This window comes from Chironomus tepperi, unplaced genomic scaffold (genome assembly GCF_022539635.2).
Source record: "Chironomus tepperi strain 1889 unplaced genomic scaffold, CSIRO-AGI_Ctep_v1 contig_376, whole genome shotgun sequence".
Lineage (NCBI taxonomy): Eukaryota > Metazoa > Arthropoda > Insecta > Diptera > Chironomidae > Chironomus > Chironomus tepperi.
In genome coordinates this window covers 893366-910651 of record NW_027226498.1, presented here as the reverse complement: position 1 = coordinate 910651, position 17286 = coordinate 893366, and the positions used below count along the sequence as shown (strand labels likewise).

The 17286-nt window shown below is 30.0% G+C and overlaps 4 protein-coding genes across 4 annotated transcripts; all 4 read left to right on the top strand.

The window, feature by feature from the left end:
• The first annotated feature begins 60 nt into the window (after positions 1–60).
• MetRS (methionyl-tRNA synthetase 1) lies at positions 61–3290 on the top strand. Its single transcript, XM_070647735.1, has 4 exons — positions 61–275; positions 525–2584; positions 2650–2828; positions 2887–3290. Exons 1-4 carry the CDS (start codon positions 173–175, stop codon positions 3206–3208), a joined length of 2664 nt encoding a protein of 887 aa, XP_070503836.1. The 5' UTR covers positions 61–172; the 3' UTR covers positions 3209–3290.
• A 296-nt stretch (positions 3291–3586) lies between these two features.
• Positions 3587–7315, top strand: krz (beta-arrestin protein kurtz). The gene is made up of 11 exons (XM_070647738.1): positions 3587–3678; positions 4377–4607; positions 4757–4991; positions 5055–5199; positions 5367–5584; positions 6118–6242; positions 6340–6372; positions 6439–6582; positions 6651–6737; positions 6806–7000; positions 7063–7315. The coding sequence occupies exons 2-11, from the start codon at positions 4489–4491 to the stop codon at positions 7139–7141; spliced, it is 1380 nt and encodes a 459-aa protein (XP_070503839.1). The 5' UTR covers positions 3587–3678; positions 4377–4488; the 3' UTR covers positions 7142–7315.
• A 2294-nt stretch (positions 7316–9609) lies between these two features.
• LOC139095747 (transmembrane protease serine 9-like) lies at positions 9610–17044 on the top strand. Its single transcript, XM_070647213.1, has 15 exons — positions 9610–9749; positions 9805–9999; positions 10062–10190; positions 10256–10273; positions 10345–10365; positions 10453–10720; positions 10786–10859; positions 10919–11083; positions 11150–11169; positions 11239–11251; positions 11309–11466; positions 14597–15101; positions 15174–15662; positions 16303–16322; positions 16408–17044. The coding sequence occupies exons 1-15, from the start codon at positions 9683–9685 to the stop codon at positions 16582–16584; spliced, it is 2319 nt and encodes a 772-aa protein (XP_070503314.1). The 5' UTR covers positions 9610–9682; the 3' UTR covers positions 16585–17044.
• Positions 11824–13848, top strand: ohgt (E3 ubiquitin ligase component cereblon). Its single transcript, XM_070647923.1, has 3 exons — positions 11824–12068; positions 12144–13168; positions 13380–13848. Exons 1-3 carry the CDS (start codon positions 12056–12058, stop codon positions 13767–13769), a joined length of 1428 nt encoding a protein of 475 aa, XP_070504024.1. The 5' UTR covers positions 11824–12055; the 3' UTR covers positions 13770–13848.
• Positions 17045–17286: the final 242 nt, after the last annotated feature.

The following is a 17286-nucleotide window of genomic DNA, read 5'->3' as shown; positions in this document are numbered from 1 at the left end:
TGAATATGAGATTTTTTTTCTCATGGATATTTTTGCTTCAATTTTAACATCACTGACAAGAGTTTGCATTTAGTAAAAAAAATTAAAAAACATAAATATTTATGCAAAAAAGCAGTTTCTATCAAACAGAATAAAAGTTTAAATAATATAATTAATAAAGTGATTGTTCGTTATGATTATCTACACAAACGCTTCGAATCCGCTCGCATTAAAGCTTTTAATTGTAGCAAAACTTGCGAAGAAAAATGTGGAACTGAAAATTGTCAACTTAAATGGTAAATATCTTAACTGGGAAGTTGAAAATTTCACAATAAATGTAACTAGATGGTTACTAATAAATTTTAAGGAATTTTCATACATAAATCCGACCTATCACAAAATACAGTTGACATAGTCCAAAAGGTTAAAAAAAAAATATATATATATATATATTTTTTGATGATTGCTAACATAACTAACTACCTGTAAAAAGTTAAAAATGACTTAGCGATTAGAGATGTTCTAATTCTATAAATAAATTTTAGATCCAGCAATTAGCGAACCTAGACATTTGCCATGTTTGCAACTAGATGATGGAACACAATTCTTCATGACCGATGCCGCAATCAAGTTTTTAATGCACGGTATAGAAGAAGATAATAACACGAGAAGTCAATGGCTAGAATGGTCAACCACGAGATTAGCACCGGCACTAGCCCAAAAAATGTCTGTAGGACATCGAGTTGATCAAAATGCTAACGTGGCACTTAATTCCTTAGTTAAACTTCTTGATGATACGCTCAAAACATCTAATTTCATCACAGGCGATAAAGTTTCATCTGCAGACATTGCAATTTGGTGTCTACTTACTCCAAATGCAACTCTTGATGGATCTCATAATATTGAGAATGTTTTAAGATGGTATAAAGTCATTGAAAATCTTTCTGAAGTAAAAGAATCTATCGAAATCGTTGGTCCAATAAAAAATCTCAACTTTTCGTCATTACTACAATGCAATCGTTTCGGTGGATTACATCATGTTGAATTAATACCTCATATTGCTGAATTGGATACGAAGGTTTTGGCCGAAACACCGTCTTTAATTTCAGAAACCATTCTTCCGGCTGAATTGGAACTTGCAAAGGCTTCATTCGTTTATGAATCAGTGAAGCCAAAAGAAGAACCTCGAACAATTTTGCCGAAAGATGATGAAAGAAATATTCTCATTACTTCGGCACTTCCTTATGTGAACAATGTTCCTCATTTAGGAAATATTATTGGATGTGTTTTATCTGCTGATATTTTTGCTCGTTATTCAAGAATGAGTGGATATAATACTTTATTCGTTTCTGGAACTGATGAATATGGAACTGCTACAGAAACCAAAGCACTTACGGAGAATTTAACATGTCGACAAATATGCGATAAATATTTTGAAATCCATAATTCAATTTATCGATGGTTTGGAATAGGTTTTGATTATTTTGGTAGAACAACAACTAAAGAACAAACTGAAATTGTTCAAAACCTCTTCCTCGATCTCTATAATCAGGGACTAATTGAGACTCAAGCTGTCGAACAGCTTCTTTGCCAAAAATGTGACCGTTTTCTTGCTGATAGATTTGTGGAAGGAACATGTCCACATATTGGATGCGGATATGAGGATGCACGTGGAGATCAATGCGATAAATGTGGCAAATTGATAAATGCAATAGAATTGATTAGACCTAGATGTAAGGTCTGTAATTCGGCACCAATTGTTCGTCAATCTGATCAACTCTTCTTGAATCTTCCAAAAATTGAACCCAAATTACAAGATTGGATTGAAACTGTTGAGAATCAATGGACAAATAACGCAAAAACCATCACAAAATCATGGCTAAAAGAGGGATTAAAATCTCGGTGTATCACACGCGATTTAAAATGGGGAATTCCTGTCCCATTGAAAGGCTTTGAGAGCAAAGTGTTTTATGTATGGTTTGATGCTCCTATCGGATACATCTCAATTACTAGCAAATACACGAAAGATTGGAAAGAATGGTGGCAACCTAAAGATGATTCGAAAAAAATTGAATTATTCCAATTCATGGCAAAAGACAATGTCCCTTTCCATTCTGTCATGTTTCCTTCAACTTTAATTGGTGTCAATAAAGGCCACACACTTGTTTCCCGTATAATCTCGACAGAATATTTGAATTACGAAAGTGGTAAATTCAGTAAAAGTCGAGGAATTGGTGTGTTTGGAAACGATGCACAAAATACTGGAATCGAGAGCGATATTTGGAGATTTTATTTAGCTTCTATTCGACCTGAAGGCGGTCAAGATTCTTGCTTCAGTTGGGACGATTTGGCTGCAAGAAATAACTCTGAGTTGTTAAACAATCTTGGCAACTTTATTAATCGCGCGCTCATGTTCTGTGAAAAGAACTTTAAATCAACAATCTCCAACATTACTCTTAACAATGATGATACCAATTTATTGGCACTCATCAATCGAGAGTATAAAGGCTACATCTTATCTATGGAAAAAGTTAGGTATCGTGATGCAATTCGACATCTTTTGGGAATTTCACGACATGGCAACTTGTATCTTCAAACTGAGCAGGTAAATTCGATCTCTTTTTATATTTATTAATTTATATTATATTTAAGATTTTTATTTCTTTTTAGCCCTGGGTTTTGCTTAAAGGAACTGAAGAACAAAAGGCAAGAGCAGGAAGTGTCATTAGTTTGGGTTGTAATATTGCATGTTTGCTTTCAAAACTTCTGTTTCCGTTTATGCCTTCAACATCCAGGAAAATTCAGTCTCAGTTGAACATTGATGTTACTCAAATTTCGTTTAGTCCAAGGTTTGTATCTTTAAAGCAATTCTTAACTAACTTAATCTAACTTTTGGGATACTTTTAGCAAACCTCAAATGAGTCTTTTATTGAAAACTGGTCATGTTATTGGAAAACCAGCACCGATTTTCACAAAAATTGAACAAAGTGAAATCGAAAAGTTCAAGAAAAAATATGCAGGTGAACAGAATGATAATAAAGGCTCAAATCCTGCTGAAACAAAAGCATCAAAAACTGTTGAAGAGTTGGAAAAAGCAGTAGAAGAACAAGGAAACAAGATTCGGGGTCTTAAGAAGAACAAAATTGAAAAAAGTGCTTTACAGCCCGAGATTAATATCTTGTTAGCTTTGAAGAAGGAGCTTGAAGAGAAAAAGAAGCAAACACAATAAATCACACTATGATGTATAATATACCCATTTGACATTATCACAAAAATAAAAAAGGTTTTAAATCTAAACTTCAAAAAATAAACATTTGTGTACTGCTTTTCTGTTATGCTGCTGTAATAAATATTTCTATCTCCACTTACTTTTCTGCCAATTTAAAACATAAATTGGAATAAATTGTTATTTTATTAAAAGCCATCAAACAAAATTTATTCATGCTTAATATTTATTATTATTGAAAGAATTAGAAATCAAATAGCTGAAATATTTCAGGACATAAAAAGCAATAAGTTTTATTCAAAAAAAAATAAGTAAGAATTAGAACATTCTTTAGAAATTTGGGGATCTTCCCGCCTACATTTGAAATCATCAATTCATCAAAGATTCGTTCCCCTTAAATAGCACAAAAAAAACAAGGCGTGTGAAAAAGTAAATTAAGAATTTTTCATGGAAATAATTTATGTTTAAATAATGTATGTGAAAAGCTCTTTCTTGGTAGTATTATTATAAAAGTCTTAAGTATTAAGTAGTGCGTTTAGATTCTATAAGTAGATAAGCTCATTTAATTAAACTACTGAAGTGAAAAAGCATATCAACAAAAAGAATCAAATTACTAGAATCAAAATGAAGAAAATTTGTGTTTTTGTGACTAGAAGTTTGATTGCCGACTAGAATAGTATAAAGTAGAATAGGTAGACTATTGGAAGTGATAATTATCAGTTGTTATTCGGTTTTATGCTGTATTAGTGTAGATTAATGAACAATAATTTGTAATAAAAATTCTAAAGATTATTCCACAAATTGAATGTATCTTTAAAAATGAAAAGGAATGAATAATTCAGACAGATATCAAATTTGGGACTGTTTTTATGACACATATCAAGTAAATTCTTAACTGATGAATAAATTATTTGATTAAGAAAAGTGAAAAATACATTTCCAAAATGTTTCAGAATGTTAAGTACGAAAAGAAAGATCCAGTGAATTAAACGCACATGCAAATATTTGAGCACTTAATTATTTTCTATTAATATAACGTTCTTAACTCTCGTTCGATTCTATGAAATACATATTGTGTGTATTTATTTTGAGTCTTTCATTATATGAGTTATCAACAAATATTTAAGAATGAACAAGAGTCTAATGTGTATCATATATTGCGTATTTACAGACAAAATGTTGTGAGTTTGCATGTTTCCGCGACCACAATTTTATAAAAAAAATTATTATTTTCGATGATTCATTTCTCGTGGATTTACTAAGATTTAAAAAAAGGAATTAAAATGAATAAATTGGAAGCACCTAACTCGCAAGTTTCTGGGAGTAGTATGCAGTCATCATCAAAATCACCGAATCCATCACCAGAAATTGATGATGGAAGTTCTAAACGACAAGCTACACGGTGAGTTATGATTTCATAAATTGAATCATTATTTTAACTGATTTGTTCCATACCCAACATTAAGAAAATTTACACTACATAAATAATCTCCAAATCATGTGTATAAGCTAGCTTCATTTTAATTCTATATATGTCTTCTTTAATTTCAGAGTGTTCAAAAAGTCATCAGCAAATGGAAAAATTACAGTTTATTTGGGAAAAAGGGATTTTGTTGATCATATTTCACATGTTGATCCAATTGACGGTGTCGTATTGATTGATCCCGATTATATGAAAGAGAGAAAAGTTTTTGGACATGTTTTAGCCGCATTTCGTTATGGCCGAGAAGATTTGGATGTATTAGGACTTACATTTCGCAAGGATTTATATTTAGCATCAGAACAAGTAAATAAACTAATATAAATCTATTGAAAATCGATCAATAATGATAGCAATTTTTTCCGCTAGATATACCCATGTCTAAAAGATATCAATGAGACAAGAGGATTAACCCGTCTACAAGAACGTTTAGTCAAGAAATTAGGTCCGAATGCATATCCATTTTATTTCGAATTGCCGCCCCATTGTCCAGCTTCAGTTTCTTTACAGCCAGGTAAATATCCATTAATTTACTTTTACATGATATTAATAACAAAGTCTTCTTTCCATTTGAAATAATATTGCAATTCTATAAATATGAAAAGCTCCGGGTAAGAGTTAGAAATGAATAAAAAACTTCTTCATGCCACTAAACAATTCTCAATGTCTATAATATTTTAGGAGACACGGGAAAACCTTGCGGAGTTGATTATGAGCTGAAAGCATTTGTAGGCGATTGTTCAGAAGACAAACCTCACAAACGAAATTCTGTTCGATTAGCTATCAGAAAAATCATGTATGCTCCATCCAAAATAGGAGAACAACCTTCAATTGAAGTCAGCAAAGAATTTATGTTGAAACCAAATAAAATTCATTTGGAAGCGAGTTTAGATAAAGAGGTAAATGATTACATGATATTCCCCATTTATGAAAAAAATTCTCATATACACATTTAGCTCTCTATAGGAATGAACGAAAAAAAATATTACTTTTAGTATTATTGCATTTCCATAAATTAATTTTTTTCCTATACACGCTTTATAAAGTTAGAATCATAAAATACGAGCGTTCGTTCTCGATTGTAGCATCAAGAAAATTCATAAATTCTTATTACCACATCATCTCGAGGGAAAAGCTTGAGTTACATAAATTTTTTTTTGTGTTCTGAATTTCAATTCTTATGTTAGGCATGAGCAACAGGTTGAATTATTGATTAAAATTATATTTGTTTCAAAATTTGTCAATATTCAATACTTTTCATTATATATCCGTTAGAATGTGTTCTTCCTTTCGATTCCCTAGAATAGTGAATATTTAGAAAAATTTACTTGACATGATAAGGGTCAAGAATTTATCTGCTCGTACATCCGCTATTTGTATTATCAAAATATGCTACAAACATAATTATATTTTGCTTTAAATATTTTTTCAGCTTTATCATCATGGAGAAAGTATATCAGTAAATGTACACATTGCTAACAATTCCAGCAAGACGGTAAAAAAGATAAAAGTGTCAGTAAGACAATTTGCCGATATATGTTTGTTTTCCACTGCACAGTGAGTACATAGCTAAATATTTACATTTTTTAATATTACTTAAAAAAAATGCTGGGAGCAGATATAATTATTTCTTTAAATTAATTTATTTTTGCAGATATAAATGTACAGTAGCAGAAGTCGAATCAGAGTAAGTAAATAATTATTCAATATACACAAACTTTTCTTAATTATATTATTTATTAAATAAATTAAGGGATGGATGTCAAGTTCAACCAGGCTTTACACTCTCTAAAGTTTTCGCATTGACGCCGTTATTGGCAAATAACAAGGATAAATGGGGTTTAGCTCTAGATGGTCAATTGAAGCACGAAGATACCAATTTAGCATCAAGCACTTTGTACGTAATCTGTTAATTTTAAATTTCTAAAATTATACATTTTCTAATGCATACATTTTTATTAACAGAATCACAGATCCAACTCAACGCGAAAACTTAGGAATAATCGTACAGTATAAAGTAAAGGTCAAATTGTGTATAACGCCTTTAGGAGGGTATGTGGATTTAATTAAATATCCAAAAGATAACACAACTTAATTAGATGATTTTTATTTTAAAACAGCGATTTAGTGGCTGAATTGCCTTTTATTTTAATGCACCCAAAACCAGATGACATTGAGGATATCATACTCAATGATTCAATTTCAACGAATAATCATGAGGTCAATAGTACTTCTGAAGAGAAACAGAGCTCTATGGGTAATAATAAGTCATCGATAGTTAAGGAAGATGTGCCGAATTTAATTCAACTTGACGGGTAAGTAACATACTAATGAGAGATCAATTAGCGTGTGTTTAATACTTTTGTAAAAATTTCAGAGACGACACTCATGATGATGATATAATTTTTGAGGATTTCGCACGTTTGAGACTTAAAGGAGGTGAAACAGAGGCATAAATATGAAAAAAGTAGAAAAATACAATTATGAAAATTTTTACTAAAATCAGTAATTTGTATATGTATTCCATGAAAGCATTATTGTTTACTAATAATGTTTTACATAATTTTATTCATATTTTCCCAAATGATATAAATCACACACAAAATAAATTATGGCTTTATAGAATAAAATCTCTATATTATTTAGAGTGTAAAAAATAATTATCAATCGATTATGGTGATATACTAGAGTTTAATACACAATCCAAATTATATTAAGCTAAATTTCTATCATTACCCTTTAAATGTGATAATTTGCTATACCATGAAACTCTTATTCATTCTATTTTAAATCCAATATATATCTCGATGTGATCATATGAAACATTTTTGGTCCATACTAAATTTTATTTGAAACCTACAATTAAATGCATAGTGAATAAGTACACACTATAAGCAATGCTACTGGACTAAGAAAATAGTAGTAAGAGTATCACTTTGGCCATTTCTGTTAAACATGGAACACATCTAAATATATTTTGAGTGGAACTTTTTAATTTTCTTGAAAAAATTAATGTGCAATACCTATGTCAAAATCTGATACTGATCAGATTACAAAAATATGAAAAGAAATGTGCTGACTGAAAATCTAAAAATTATTTCTAAAGCCTTTCGTCTCTATTTTCCTCACGATATAAAGAGCTTATAATCAATCATCTTGTTGCAATTCAATTTGCCATAATCGATTGATAATGTTATATGTTGGGATTTTAATTAAATTTCTGGACACGAGAGAGATTCTATAGAGCTTTCTAATTTTATAGTATTATCCTTTCTCATAAGAAAGATTAATCAATTTATGGAGAAATATTTATACATAAATGTCCAGATATTAATTTTAATTCACAATAATTTAAAAAAAATGAAAAATCAATTTTCCTAAAAATACAAATTTGTATTTTATAAATCATTGTATGGAAATTAATGTTTATTTAAAAAATGTATAACTGTTTTAACAAATTATGCGCGGAATTAAAGTTTAAAACTTATTTTTATGTGGCATTTAAATGTTACAATCAAATATGTCTCCGAATTTAAGGATTATTTCTGATTTTAAAGAATTATGAAACATAATTTTGAATATCTTTATTATTATGATGAGATTTAACATTTATTTGATTATTGTAAAAATAACTGAAGTTATTAAATAAAAAGTAAATAACAATTGGTGTATGGCAACTATTTGTATGTATTAATTCCAAAGCTTTTTTATTCTCATCAACTCAGGGATGCACTTCAAATATTTCATTCTTTTTTTTTTTTGGCTTTCCAATTAGCTATAATGACCTATAATTAAATTTAATTAGGAGCTGTTCGCTTATTACGTGACGTAAAAAGAATATTTAGACCCCCTTCCCACTCGTTACAATTTTCCCTCTTCCAAAAACCAGAACATCCCCAATTTCAGAAGAAATTCATCAAAATAACTTGAGGTTGAAAGAGATTATTTCGGACCCAACCCTAACTTTTTTTATAGAAGAGTCTAGTGGTGGCCAACCATAACCGCAGACAACATTCGGTTTATGTCATTCACAAACTATTTTGGGCGACACTAGTGTACCGCAGCACACATCTTGCCCACCACAGGTCTATTCAGCATTCAATTTCATATGTTTACAAACTTGTTTTAGCAGAAATTAACTCAAATATTTTCTTTCGTGTTAATCAAAAGATGTGAGAAAAATCAAAGCACATGTTGCTTAACCCGAGTAGCACAATGCAGCGAACCTCATTTTTTGAAACAAAAATTGTTTGAAATCAACCGTCACGGTGAAGTCAGAACAATTTCGCATCTTACTCTTTATACGACGACATAATAGTGACCTAGGGAACACTTTGTGCTGTTCGGGATAATTCATAATTCATTTACGACTTTTTTAATTGTTTTAATTCCACGAAGAGAGTGCAAAAATGTACTTTACTCTTAAATTGAGAAATAATTGTTAAGTCATCGGCGAATTTACATTTTAAAAAAAACTGAATATCCTAATACAATTTACTAAAGCATGCATGGATGTTAAAAGTACATATCTTCAACTTGTTTACCCTGAATTTACGTTATAAGCCAGTGGCTTATCGGAAGAAAAAAGTTTTCAAAATCTCAAAAAAAGGCTTAATAACGAGTAGTGGCTTAGTAAAGAAATGTAAACAAATGAAGAAAATTGAAAATTTTCATGGAAATTTTAAAAATTATTAATGTTTTCTAGTGCTAACTGATTGTCAATGTCTAAATATATCATTTAAAAACAATTAAATTATTTTAATTAAGCCAGTGGCTTAGTAACGGGTAGTGGCTTATGACGTAAATTCAGGGTATGTCCTTTAATATATAAATTACAAAAGAGATTTCTCATTCTCAAATTACCTGTTTAACTTTATTCAGCTCGTTTAAGTGTTAACATTAATACTCTCTTAAATACGTCTGTCAGTATCTCTGCTAATTATCATTTATTCATAGCTAGTCGAGATTCTCAGTATTTTCAGAGAGACGGCCGAGTTATGAAGCCTAAACTAAATATTTTGGTCTTTGTAGTTTTATTGCGAAATTTTGTAGTCAGTCAGTCAGGTAAAGATGAATATACTCACCTAAATCTAAATTTAACGCAAATTCTTTTATATAGTTGAAGATCCAAAAGTTGGAGATAAATGTGTCCGGGAATACGATAATGCTGATGGAATTTGTGTACCTAAATCAGAATGCTTACAAGCACATAAAGAGTATAAAAAGAAAAAAATTCCAGAGACGTATTGTAATTTCATAGATGGACAATTAATATTGTGCTGTCCACAAACTGCCGAAAGGATCAGTGTACAAAGTTAGGGATAATATTGCTAAAATCCATTTAGGTATATTAAAAAATATTCCATACATTTTCAGAATGTAAAGAGTACAGTGAATATTCAAAAAAGAAAATTTACGTCTGGGGATTAATAATATCACAAGAATCAAATGCATCTTCTATTTCTATAACAAATTGTGATGAGAGTACACCCTTGATTCGAGGCGGTAAGCTTTATAGTTAATACCATGTGCTTTAAATTCTATATTTCCATTTATAACTTTTAATGTAGGTAATGTTACAAAATCTGGTGAGGATGTCATTTGAATACATTCGCAAATATGAATATGATTTTCCTTATTTTTCAATTTATATGTTTAGGTGAATTTCCACACATGGCAGGTATGATTTTTGTCATTGTCCTAAAACCCATGTATATTGACCATGTAAGTTTTTTTGAAAAATGTGACAATTTTAATAATATTTCAGCTATAGGTTGGATGAAATCTAATAAAGTGACTTTCGATTGCGGTGGAAGTTTGATATCGGAGAATTATGTTTTGAGTGCAGCTCATTGTGAAAAGTCGGATGGAATAAGCCCAAGTTTTGTTAGATTAGGCGATCAGAATTTGAAAACCAAAAACGATAACGCTAATGAGATAGACATAAACATAATAGAATTTATAAAGCATCCTCAGCATAGTTACAAATATAGCAAAAATGATATTTCATTAATCAAATTGGAATCTTCTGTCACGTATTTAATCTTTACTTTTTTACGCGCAAAACCTTGAATTTAAAATGCACTTTTTTCAATTCTAGCTTCTCAAAATATATACGTCCAGCATGTTTGTGGCAATCAAGTTTCTTAAACTTTACACAAGCCATTGCAACAGGTCAGACGAAGAAGAAAAATTATATCTAGATATATTATTCATGTTATTTATTACTTTAGGTTGGGGTGCTACTCAATATGGCTCAAAAACATCTGATGAATTGATGAAAGTTGAACTTGACATATTTGATAATGATAACTGTAATAAGTTTCTGTCTGATTCATTATCTCTAACTCCAGACAAATATTTAGATGATTCGCAAATTTGTTCTGGAGTTTTAGAAGGTAAACTTTTAATATTTTTAATCAAAAAATTTGTATACCTATTTTAAAATAATATATATATTATAGGAGGAAAGGATACATGTCAGGTAATGAGTTTTTTGTTAATTTTAAGAAAGCAATAAAATATGGTTTTCTTTCTATTTCACGTATCCTAGGGCGATTCGGGAGGTAATTATAGATAACATATTTTACTTGTGCTTATACTTAAAAATATTTAACTCATAGCTCCATTGCAAGTCTCGTTCCGAGAAAACTCGTGTCTTTATCACATTATTGGAATTACAAGCTACGGCTCGGCATTATGCGGATCTCCAAAAACTCCAGCGGTTTATACAAGAGTATCATATTATCTGGACTGGATTGAAAGGATTGTTTGGAAAAATGTTTAACTAATAAAAATTAACTAACGTTTATAACAATTTGAATCTCTCGTTGCATTCAATTTGCGAATCGCTGCAGTTAGATTTTTAAACGCTTTTATTAATACTCTGAAGAAAGTTAGGTATTTTTTATTTAATTCATTAAATCCTTTTAAACAGATTAAATACGAGGATATGAGTCATTGAACACGGTATTGATATAAATTTTATCAACTGAAATTAATTATTTGAAATTTATGTAAAATTAGATTCACAAAATTTTAGAACTTAATCTTGTTAGTATAGGTAAGTACTAAAACACAAGAAAAAGAAATAATTTTTGTACATAGTCGAAAACCCCTTTTTATAAATATGTTCAGTCGGGATTTGAACTCCGACAAAACAAGGTCGCAAAAGTATAAATAAAAACATAAAGCATGTTTGATTCACTATAAACTATAACTACAATTACAAAAAAATGCCGATGGTCGGAAAATCAATTAGTTGATGTGATAAAAGTGCAAAGAAAGAGAAATAAGATAAGCTGAATAAAAGCGTTAAATAGAAAATAACAAAAACAAAAACAGAACGAAAGAAAAGAAAATACACAATAATGGAAAATCAAGGTAATTAAATGGAAAACTAATATTAATTATCGTTTTTAATCATTCCTTGCTCATTTTTGTTTAATTAATAATCAGATGAAGAGTCGAATCAGCAAGAAAATACAGATTCATCGAGCAATCGAAATTTAGCAGTTTCGCTAGTTAGAAGTGCCCGAAGACTTGTCTCTCAGCCAACATTACAAGAAAATAATTTAGATAATGAATTTAATAATTATCCTCAACATTCAAATGCTGAAAATGATGATGACGATAATGACGAAGACGACGACGATGATGATGATGATGATGATGATGAAGTGTCTTCAGATAGACTTTTTGAGGAATACATACAAGAAGCTTCACAATCAAATCAAACACAATTTTTTGACTGTGAATTGCCTACACAACATACATATTTAGGAAATACAGAGAATGTACGGGGATTTTCATATTTTGAACCGTATAAAACATATGAAATCCCTATTTGTGAGCATCATTCTCTTTTATTTCCTGGAGAAATTTTGCCAATGATCATGCTGGAAGACCGCTTCTTTTCGTTGTCAAATAACGAAGAAGGATTAGTATTTGGCTTAGTTTTTCAAAGAGAAGATGAAAAAGAGAAGCAAACATATGGAGTTACTTGCCAAATATTTGAAAAAGGTTTGCAAAATGGACTTGTAAAAATTAAATCCAAAGCACAACAAAGATTTGTAGTTGTAAAATCTAATAATGAAGAGAGTATTACAATGAGAAATCAAGGTTACTATGCAAAAGTTAAGATTCTACCTGAAATTGTCCTCCAAGATCCATACCTGCTTACAATATCTAACAGTTATTTAAAACACTTTCAAAACACCAACAAAAAAAATCATCTTCAGAAATTTTTAGCTGCATCAACGAGGTGGCCGAGATTTGTGTATGAAGAATACTCTATTGCAACTCACACTGATAAAATTGAACGATATTTGGCTATGTTGAATATAGAAGCACCGACAGATCCAATTTTAAAATCATTTTGGCTCGCAAGAAATGTCCCATTAAATTACAAAGACCGATTAAAAGTATTCCAGTCAAATTGTGTTAATAAGAGATTAATGTTAATTGGTGATTCGCTAAATTATGTAAGTCCTTATCAAATTATTTGTCCGTTTCTTGCTTTTATCAGTTTTTTAAAAGTTTAATACGAACGCATAAGAAAGTTCAAGTTGAGATATATCTATAATTAACTGGTTAATGCATTATATTCTTTAATATACAATGAATGTAATGTTAATGATAAAGGTATTAGTGTCTTTTTAACATTAACTAATTTTATCTTTTGTTTCTTATTAGATGTGCTATTTCTTATGCAAAAGATGTAAAAACAAAATTGCAATTTACAATGATATTTTTGCAATGTCAAAAGATGCAGTAAATGCTAGTTACTGCAATCCTGCAGGCTATGTTCATGAAACACTTACAGTAATCAAAACATTTGAATCAGCTGTAAAAATGGTGGATAAACCTTCAACGGAATTTAGTTGGTTCCCTGGCTACGCTTGGCAAATAGCAGTATGCTCAAGATGTTTTACTCACGTTGGATGGAAATTTGTAGCTGTTAACAACAGGAATTTAAAACCAAGGACATTTTTTGGATTGAGCTGCAAGAGTCTTTTAGTTCAATCAGAACAAGCTTCAGAAAATCAAAATGAACAAGAAGTCAGCAGTTTAGTTATGGAGTAATTTTTTTTTATAAAATCTTTAATTTCTTTCTCAATTTTACTGATAATAAATACATATGAGATATAAAAAACGAAAGAAATGATATTTTCCAAGAAATACTTCTTCCAGTGAAATTTTGCATAACTGTTGCTTTTTTATATTAATTTATGATAATGAAATAAGCTATATTATCATTGGGAAAAAACGCAGAGAGAAATAAGTTCTTGAAAACACAATATTATTAAAACATCACAAGTTAAAAGAACAAATGGAATCAGCGCATGTATATGTAAATGATATTTTTGAAAAACTTTCTTGTTAATTAAATATTTAAATATGTCCTTCAAATTTTATACACCACATATTACATCATATAAATGTCAAATGGATGGAATAAGTAAAACCAAAGTTTAACAAGAAGCTAGATTGACATAAAATAAATGCAGGTTTTATTTATTTGTTTATAGGTGGTCTTTGGTTCGTTGGCCTCATTTTCACTTAAACTTGAAAGAGGCTTGTTGTTATTGTGGTTAATAGTTCCTTGTATCAGTCAGTCTGTCAAATGTCTTTTCTTTTGACTAAACTTCTTATGACGTGCTAATAAATAAGTCTCTCAAAAGTTTAGTATTGAGAGGATCTGTGTCTTTTAAGAGAGTTAAAGCAGTCACAGTTGAATCATCTTTGTGAGTTGAAGTGTTACTAAGATTTTATTTATTTTTATCAACATCGAAGAAACTAATAAGTAGAATAGTTTCCAATATTTTACAGCAGATCAAAGATCAATAAGTTCATCCGTGCTTTTCATATTTAAATATATTATGTAAATATAATAATTTATAACAGAATAGGAATTTTTGAAAGGATTTAAAATGAGAACTTTTATACTTGCCTTTGTTGTTCATATTTCAACATTTGGATCTATAAAATCACAATTGCAGTATAATAATCAGTTTCAATTAAATCCATACAATATTTTTGGTCAATTTGGCTTTAATCAACAATATCAGCAACCAACAAATCAACAGACTTATCGACCGAACAATAATTTTTACTATCCAAATCAACAAAATTTATATTATGCACAACAACAAACAACGAAACCAACAGTTGATAACAGAATTCCACAAAATACTCAAACTAATCGACCTGTTCAAACAGGTTCTAATTCAGCACTCCGCTTAAGTGAAAGAAAATGTAATGAATATTTGAAAAAAGCTCAAAATTCTGTGTTAGTTGGTTCCCTATCCTTAATACCCAACATACAAGGTATTCAAACTGACAATTGTGATGCATCTCAAGGATTGATTATTGGTGGCGAAAATGCAAAAGCTGGAGAATTTCCACACATGGCTGGTAAGGATAAACTTCAAACTTTTAATTATGTAAAGTTTTGAAACATTTAAATGTTAATACACATTTTTGCAGCTATTGGATACAAAAACTTGGACAATATAGTAAATTTTAAGTGCGGTGGATCATTAATATCTGAACAATTTGTTTTAACTGCTGCGCATTGTCGAACAGCTGGACGTGAAAAACCTTCAATTGTTCGTTTAGGAGATTTAAATTTAAGAATTAGAGAAAGCACATCAACCGAAAAGGATGTAGGAATTGCAGCATTTATAAGTCACGAAAGATATGACCCGAACAAAAGTAAAAATGACATTGCTGTTATAAAGCTCGTGAGCAAAGTAACACTTTCAAAAGATATTCGACCTGCATGCTTAATGGTACCTACTAATACAGCAAATATTCAAAAAGCTATTGCAACTGGTTGGGGATTAACTGAAGCTTTCACAGATCATACATCGGATATCATGCAAAAGGTAGAGTTGCCTATTAAAGATCAAAACACTTGCCGCAGACTTCTTGACGACCAAACCATTGATGAATATCAAATTTGTGCAGGAGAAGGTAAGTTCAAAGTTACTTGTTAAAACACATTTTATTAATTAAATTCATAACTCGTGATGGGTTAAGTTCTTTACTTCTTCGAAAATTCAGTGTGAACAACACCAATTGTTGTGATACAGGTATTTCTGGCATCTTAATGGTTTTATGTGAATGTTCAAATTTTGACAAAACGGGATTCCCATAAAACAAGTTGTCATGAATTTAAATTTCCCTGAAGAATTCCGACACCTTACTTAGTTTGCTGACCGTATAAATCAATTGTGATCAATTACCACCTATAGATTTCGTTTAGTCTGTCGCTAGCCGTCTATAAGTTTTCAATCTTTTGCCATCTACGAAGTTAGATTTTATTCATGGCTCTAGTCCTTATATCCCAGTAAGAGTTGGTTCGTTCTCTAGACGTTAGTATGTAAATATCTAGCTGCAAAATATGTACGCTGTGGTTTATCTCCATTGAGGTGTCGTTATTGTCATTAATAATAGATGTTATGTAGCCAAAATAATTGACTATTATCGTCAATCGCCTGATGGAAGCCCAACTTTTTTTGTTCTCCTGATGCTTCCAGCTTCTTACTGAATTTTAATTATTTTCTATTTGATATTATTTTAATTTGAATTTTCTAATTAATTCTTCTATTAGGAGGAAAAGATACATGCCAGGTAAAATAACTGTTTTTATAATTTATATATATATTAAAATTAATGCTTGATTTTCTTTCTCTTTATATGCTATCAACCTATTTAGGGAGATTCAGGAGGTCCACTTCAAATAGTATCAACAAAAAATAAATGTGTCTACATATTAATTGGAGTAACAAGTTTCGGAAACACTTTTTGTGGAGCAGAAGATTCTCCTGGCGTTTATACTAGAGTTTCAGCTTATATTGATTGGATTGAACAGAAAGTTTGGGGATCTGGATAGGAAAAAGTCCTATTGTATTGCTGGATTTTATTATTTAATGCATCAAAATAATTAATTTATTAATTCTAATGTCTACTCAGATTAAACTTTGATCAAAGCTGCATATTTTGAAAAATTCAGAAAATAATTAAATCTGAGAATAGGAAACTCTTATTGACTACTTAAAGAACAAGCATGTTTCTTATTCTGTATTTATCTTGTTAATTTTTAATGTATACATTTACATTATTTCAATATGTATCTTGTATCTTTAAGACCTTGACTCTTTTTTTATTCATATTTAATCAGTAAAATCCTGTTATTGACTTCTTCTCCTCTCTGAAAACGGTTGAAAACTTTCATTATAGTTGAGAGTATTTAAGAGCTTTCTTTTTGTATCAATTTGTTCTCATTAAAACTGAGTAGCAATATTTAATCTTCCTCTATTATAAAATAAAGAATAATAAAGCAATGAAAATTATTTTTGCTGTATTGACTATCTTAATTTTGACATCTAAATCCATTAGTTTAGAAGTTTTTGGACAGAATAAATCACGTCGTATAAGTGAAATAAAGTGTGATGAATATTTTGAGAAATCTAAGAAAACAATGATGATTAATTCTCTTTTACTGATCCCTACTTCTCATAGTATTCAAGTGAATCCATGTCTTTTTACACAAGGAATTATCATTGGTGGAGAAAATGCGAGAGCTGGGGAATTC